The following is a 7,410-nucleotide window of genomic DNA, read 5'->3' as shown; positions in this document are numbered from 1 at the left end:
CCCCCCACCCCCTCCCCCAGTTTCTGTGGTGTTTAAAAGGTATTTTCAATAGCCTCGATACTGTGTTTTGTTATCAACGTTCCTAAATTCAGTGATTCTTTAAAGAATCCCAGGCTGTTATACCTTTGAATGCATAAACTTTAAACTGTGAAAGTGTTATCGAGAAAGCTTTATCAAATTTCTGACCCGAAAAGACCTTTGCTGCATGAATTTGCTGTGTAGTGCTGGAGCACCTGTTACATTCAGCAGGGCACGTGAACACCAATTGCAAAATACTTTGCAATTACGTATCTGGGATAAAGGTATATGTTATACTGAGGGCTCTGTCAGGCTTTTCTGTTTAAATGCATGGCTGAGGTGAAATAGAAGTACTCCAGGCCACGCCTGCACCTTCAAGCTGTGACCACGCACATCCTTCTCCTTGCCAATGCAGCACTGCCTTACAACACGCACTGCTTCGGCTTCCTTAAACTTTTTTCCTTCAAGTATTATCACGAGGCCTGGCGTGAAGGAGGCAGAGCGCGGCCCCGGGCTGCGGAGGCTGCTCCCGGGGACGGAACGTTTTGGAAAGGTGACGGGAGCCGCTGCAGCGCCCGGCCTTGCCCTTTTTTCCCGCTCCCGCGGCACCGCGGGGCCCGCCCGCACCGCCCGCGGGGCCCGGCGCTGAGGCGGGCGCGCGGCCCCGCTGCTCTCACGGCTGCCGCCTGGAGGCGGGCGGGAGCGGCGGGCGCGCGCGAGCCGCCGCCGCAGCCGTTGGCCGCGGCGCTGTGGTGAGGGAAGGGAAGGGACGCGAAGGCAGCGCCGCCCCCGCCCCGGCCGGCAGTGAGGCTGCGACCGAGCCCGGCTGCGGATCGCACAGCCCCGCCGCGGCGCCCGCCCGCCCGGCTCCCAGCCAGCCCGCCCTCGCTCCCTCCAGCTCCTCGCCGCAGATTCGCCCTCTCTCCCGCCCGGCCAGATGATGAACTTTCTGCGGCGCAGGCTCTCGGACAGCAGCTTCATCGCCAACCTGCCCAATGGCTACATGACCGACCTGCAGCGGCCCGAGCCGCAGCAGCCGCCGCCGCCGCCGCCTCCCTCGGCCTCCTCGGCCCCTGCCTCGGGCTCCCCGGCCGCGGAGCGCCGGCAGCCGCCGCAGTCGGCGCCCCCCCAGCAGCAGCAGCCGCCGCCGCAGCAGTCGGCGGGCAGCAGCTTCTTCAGCTCGCTCTCCAACGCCGTGAAGCAGACGGCGGCCTCGGCCGGTCTGGTGGACCCGTCCTCCGCCGGCTCCTCGGCCGCCGGCAGAAAGTTCAAGCTGCTGCTGGTCATCGACGAGCCGCACACGGACTGGTAGGTGCCCCCTCCCCGCCCGGCCTCGCGCCGCGGTCCCTGCCCCTCAGAGCCCGGCATCGCCCCTTCCCCATCCCCGGGGGCTGCGGGACCCCCGCGGGGCGGCAGGTGCGCTGCAGAACCCGCAGCAGCCCGGGGCGCCCGAGCACGAAGGCGAGCCGCTCCTTCTCCGGCAGCACCCTCAATACAACGTGTTTACCGCGCTGCAAAAGCACGTCCTGCGTTGTCTAGCGAGATAAACGGCTCGTGTAAGCAGCGGAGGGGGGTCGGGGCCTCTCGGGCAGGGGTTTCTGTCAGGAACTGCGTGTGGTAATTCACGTTGATGAGCGGGCTTGTTTTCGTGCTCCGCGCACTGCTTCTGTTGCAGCTCCTGAAATGCGTGTTGGGGTGAAGGTCCTTCGGGAGACTGACGACGAGCCCTCAGCCTTACCTCAGCCTGTGCACGTATGCGGCTGGGTTAATTAACTCCGCGGGTTTAGTCTGGGGTGGGTGTTTTGCTTCCACTATAATCACACGATACATGTCATTTACAAAACCAGAACTTGTATGGCAACTCATCTTCTCCCGTGCCCGAGTGCTACCAGAAAGAGAGGCAATAGCTCTGTCAGACCCATTTGTCGCGTATGACATCCCTGAATGTTGAAGGGTGCACGTTTAGTAATCATTCACTATCTTATTTCCCGATAATCTGTGTTTACACATCGAGCTGTGAATCATCTTGTTTGGTGTTGCCAATTGCAGTATATAGTGTTTAAAGGTGCCTAAAAATAATACCGAGTAAAACAAGTATGTTGTTACAGCACTGACATCATCAGTAATGGATGTGGGTCTCTGATTTTATTGTCAGCTTCTCCAATTTGTAACCTTACTGTCTAGGCGGACTTAAACATCTCTGATTTGATACAATTTGCTTTAAAATGGCACTTCAATAAAACACTTGAAACAGAAATTAAAGCCTAATAAAAATGGTGTTATCTATAGCAAATGTTATTGTTAACAATGTTACGTGTTATGTTTCTTGCTTGTTTGGGGGTTTGTTTTTGTTTGTTTTTGGAGGAAAACAACAACAACAACAACAACAAAAACATACAAGGTTGTTGTATTTGCCAGACTAAAGAAAGCCTCTGTACCTACGTCATGGAGATGCATCCATGGACACTGCTCACTGCCCTGCAGATACATCTATTTATTTAATATTCTACAGTGAAAATGTTTTTTGCTTGGTAAATTAAATAACTGTGTATGTTTGTAACGTCTGTTTCTGGTAACATCCTTCTATAAGTACTGAAGCCTGTGTATTATAATCGTGGCATGTTTTACATACCTCATAAATGCATCTGAAATGAACACTATCAGTAATAGCAAAGCTTTTAAAGGTCTGTTTTGTGAATGTCACCAACTGCATTTCAGGTGGGAGACTAGATGCGTTCACAAATATACACAAGGTTACTCCTCATCCCTGCTTTTTCTTTTTTCTTTTTTTCCCTTTTCTTAGTATGTGATGTGGATATGTAGTAGTTCTAGAAAGAACAGTTTATTGTTATTGTGCTGGTACTGGCTCTTTCCCCTCCAAAAAGCTAATCACTTTTTAATTGGGGATTTTAAAATCAGTGTTGTAATATAGATGTATGTACTCTGGAAATATATGCAGAAAAGTTTATTCCTTACCTTTGGAATTACGGAAATCCAGATTGATGTGTACTGAACTGCAATAGGTTTTGACTATATCATATTTATGAGCAGGCTTGGAATGTGATTATTAGTGACAATTTGAAAAAAATATTGAAAGATTGGAACTGGCAATAGATAAACTACAATGATCAGATGGCTATCACACCAGCTACTCTGCCTGGCATGATGCATTGACGTACGGTTTAGCAAGAAGAGGTATAGAGAGCTGCTGTCATGTGATACACTAAAAAATCCCATCAATAACAACAACAAAAATTACCAAGTACTCGAGTCAATGTAGATTCGTGAGAAACGACTGCAGCTGCTTTGCATTAACCCTGAGACGAGGATTATATGGTGGGAGTTTTGAGCTGCGTTGTGTTTGTCTTCAATTCAAAATGTCCTTTTGGACAATTGCCTTTGGGTTGCAGTTTAGATAGAAGAGAATTTCAATCTGGATCATAATGAAATCCTACTAATTCAGAATCCTCTTTTTAGCAAGCTCCAGAGGATGTATTAAGCACCTTCTTTTGAGAGCAAAGGATATTACCCCTTACTTCTAGCATCAAAAGTGCATTTTGCCTCTAATATATTTTAATTTCTATTAGAGACTCATGTTTGAGGTCTGAGTTGTAATAACCTTTCTAATATTGTTGTTGTTGCTAATGGATGCATACAGGATATTTTACAAATAAATAAATGTCTGGTTGTTGCTTGCATTTTTTAATCTTGATCTAGGTGACTTCTTTTATAATTTTCTTGTCTTAACAAGTTTATCCTTTCACAGGTTTTGAAATTCTCCTTTTTCAGTTTCTTTACTTTTATGGTATAGGATAGGGGAAAAATTGGAAACTTATATGTACTAATTTGCATGTTTTTACCACACTAGATTGTCTTACTCTTTAAGGAAAGAGAGCAAATGCAGTCATCCTGTCAAACCATTCTCCTTTCTCCAGTGGCACTCAATCAACGGCATGTGAGACCTGTGGAAAAAAAGCTTATTTTCTTACAGGTTCTTCGGAAACTTGAAGCTACATAGATGAGAGAGACCTTTAAGGACTTCTAATAAAGAAAGCACTGCAAAATAAGCAAAAAGTCTTTGTATCTTTTTAGTACCACGACACCTGCCTCAATGACAAGTGAAGGGGAAAAAATGAAAGCAGGCTAAAGCTTTCAGTCAACTAACAGAGACAAATCCAAGACAAGCTATCTTCATTGGTTCTGATTCTCATGGAATACTTTCTTCTAGTCCCCTTCTACAATAAATGATCCTTTGGTCCAAAGGTGAACGAAAATAACAATCATTTCCATCAATTATCTTTGAAGTTTTCTCTCATTCTAGACTATCACCATGAAGAAGGTGTGACTTGCCAACAATCCTTCAAATGAAACAGCACTATTCATTCATATAAATGCCTTAGAAGAGCTCATCTTATTTTCTGGCCTGTTCTTATGCATTTTAATGTCACGTTCTTTTCATCTGCAGCTGTGTATTGAACAGACATTTTTAATACCTTCATTGATGTCCAGAACCCATTCCTGAGTTACCACATCTAGTTGAGAACCTTGCAAAGTAATTAAAATGTAAAAGTAAGTCATTTCGGTGGAAAAAATGTATGATTCACAGGCACTTAATGGATCTCTTGGGGAGGGGAAAGCTTCAAGAACCAGTTTTATGTTTAATAATGATTTTATATAATATACTTCAACCTGATCATTTTATAGGTTTAGGTATCTGTGTTGATATTTTTAAAAATGGAAGAAACTGAGAAGTAAAATCATTTGCTCAAGGTCATCCAAGAGCCTAGTGACAGAGCTGAAACAAAACTTCGGTATTTTTTTTTTACCTGTTCTTTTAATTCTCCTTTTCTAGCTGTTGGTCTGCAGTAAGTGCCCCAAACTCCCAGCTAGCTAAATTTATTTTAAAATGTGTATGATTTCCTCAGGAGATAACCATTTTGTTCTGTATACAAATGTACTGAATATTTAGTGCTCTACAAGCAATTGATTAGTGGCTGTACATCAGTGGCAAGGTACCAGAATGTGCACACAGATTATTCTCCTTATTGAAAGCTTATGTGTAATATTTAGAAAGCTGTTTCAATGCTGAAAAGAAAGTACTGGTTGGTTGGTCGCGTGCTTTAAAGATTAAATGTAAGACTCACTGGCCGTTAACGGTGAAACTATAAAAAGAATCAGATGGAAAAAAAATTATTCCTATTTTTTTAAGCACAAGTCTCATTGGAAGTATCAGTACTACCACCCCTGATAATTGTGCATTTCCTGTAATGTTTACTGCTTTCGTAGTTATTTATCTTTCGATAGGCCCAGAAGATCATTGCCAAATGGCTGGTATAAATCCTGTGTGAACAGAAAGCTTTCTATTTTAAAACTATTGAATTATTTATGGGCAAGCATTGCTCATCATAATGTTTTTAGTATGAAAGCATTGTCTTAATGCAGAAAGACACTTGTTTATGATACAAAAATTTACTCAAATGAGTAGAATGTTTTTTTGTTTGTTTGTTTGTTTTTCCTGTTTGTCCAGGCAACTAGAAGGAGGAAAATAGTTGCACAGTTGCACCTAAATATATGTACAGAGTTGTTGTATGTAACGGTAACTGCCAAATAATTTGCATACTACAATGAAGTTTAATTCCTTTTTTTTTTTTAAATTTTATTCCTGTAGTGTTGGTTCAATTGTGCATATCCAATTAGGTTCTGAGTATTTCCTGAATGAAGTTGAACTAGAATTAGAATTCATTTTATTTGATAGTAGCATGTTGATTTAGTAACTGCGCTATTTCTTGCATTCAGTGCAAGTCCTCTGTTAGCAAGTTTTCTAGTTTGGGAAGGTGTCACTTAAATTTTAGCAATGAGGGCAACTGCTTTGCCAGAGGTCTCGGTTATCTTCTGGGTAGCGGCAGGGTGATACTCTGTAGAAGGATAGTGCTCCTGCTAGCCTCCTGGCATTGCAAAGCACAGCGCTACTCGTGTAACATATAAAGACACCATATGAAGTGGGGAGAAAAGCCTGGGACATGGACAAGCTGTGTAAGCAATAGTGTTTGCAGAGAGGGAGGGTGTCTTAGCACTCATCTAGGGGCTGTAGGTGAGAAGCTTTTGAAAGCTGGCCAAGGAAGGGACTAATGTGTTGCAGAGGTATAGGGAGACAGATTTTTAGAAAGGTGTGAGGTCTTACGAATCGCTAAATGTAGATATGTGCCTTCAGGCAGTGACTATACTGCTGATATATGCTGATTAGAAATTTGGACATTTTTTCTCCCTATGTACTCAGAATCTTAGTAAACCTATTTTTAGTCTCTAAAGAGACTGCCAAACATTTCTGAAGCTTAATGAAAACTACAATAACATGTTTAGCTCCATAAGTGATTTTCAAAAAAAAATCTATTTGCTGATGTTTCCTCCTATAGTTTCTGTTAATGGAAAAGAAATGGAAAAACTGGCAAGTAAGTAACTAATAGTTTTTGGGTAGGTATAATTCAAAGCTACAAGACTGAAGTGGGAGATAATAGATTTTAGGATTTTACACTTAAGTCAAATAATAAATTCTGTTATGATTCAGAACTTTAAAATTTGCCACTGGCAAATGAAGATCATTTATTGAAACAGGAACAACATGAAACAAAAGTTATACAAAAACATTATTAGACTTCTTACTGATCCTCTTGAAAAGTGAAGTGTGTCTAGAAGACTCAGTATATTTTGAGCCCTTTCTGTTCTAAACAGGTATTATTCTCTATTCTGTAAACACAGTAGGACACCATGACTGTACACAGTTTTGTTGAAATCATGTTTCTCCAAAAGATTGATGCTAAATATTGTCATTATCAATATATTCTTCATATAATTACTTCAGTGTCTGCATTTTATTACTCAATTCTTAATAGTACAACAAGACAGTTACTTACAGATCAGTTACTCAGATTATCTTTGTGGCCCTCCTCCTAAAGTTTATCAACTTTCGTTCTTCAGCCAGCCTGCCCATTGTGAATGCTCTAAACTACAGAAGTGGGTTTTTAATATAATTGAAGTAGGTGATTTAGATTTTTATGTTTGTAGGTAAGATACACTTCAACCTGAATTTTTTTTTTTTTTAAAAAAAAAAAAAAGGTAAGATTTTAGTGAAAAGTTGTGTTTGAGTATAAAGTTGTGCCTGAAGGGGAAAACTACAAATATAGAAGGTTGTATTTGGCTACAGAACCTCTGAAGGAATTTTCTAGGCTTGGCTGGATGAAAACTGCTGGATGAAAGGGTAAATGCGAGTAGGTAAAGTAGTTATAAAGAACTGAAAAGAGTAAAATGGCAAGGAGAACCATACTGTAGATTTCAAAAAGAGAGGTAATAAATGATGAAGTAAATATTACCTGAAATAATGATATTGCTCCCAAA

General features: G+C 42.3%; 1 protein-coding gene across 2 annotated transcripts in view; it reads left to right on the top strand.

The window, feature by feature from the left end:
* The first annotated feature begins 553 nt into the window (after positions 1-553).
* SYN2 (synapsin II) overlaps positions 554-7,410 on the top strand; it is a 167,918-nt gene continuing 161,061 nt past the window's right edge. Inside the window, exon 1 of one of the 2 annotated variants that reach the window (XM_035337567.1) lies at positions 554-1,326. In XM_035337567.1, the coding sequence (XP_035193458.1) occupies positions 956-1,326 (371 nt within the window). In that variant the 5' untranslated portion in view covers positions 554-955. The remainder of the gene's footprint in view (positions 1,327-7,410) is intronic. The other variant, XM_035337566.1, reaches the window with a different exon arrangement.

Source organism: Oxyura jamaicensis, chromosome 12 (assembly GCF_011077185.1).
Source record: "Oxyura jamaicensis isolate SHBP4307 breed ruddy duck chromosome 12, BPBGC_Ojam_1.0, whole genome shotgun sequence".
In the NCBI taxonomy this organism is placed as follows: Eukaryota; Metazoa; Chordata; class Aves; order Anseriformes; family Anatidae; genus Oxyura; species Oxyura jamaicensis.
Note: the sequence above shows the minus strand (reverse complement) of the source record. Positions and strands in the feature narration are given on the sequence as shown.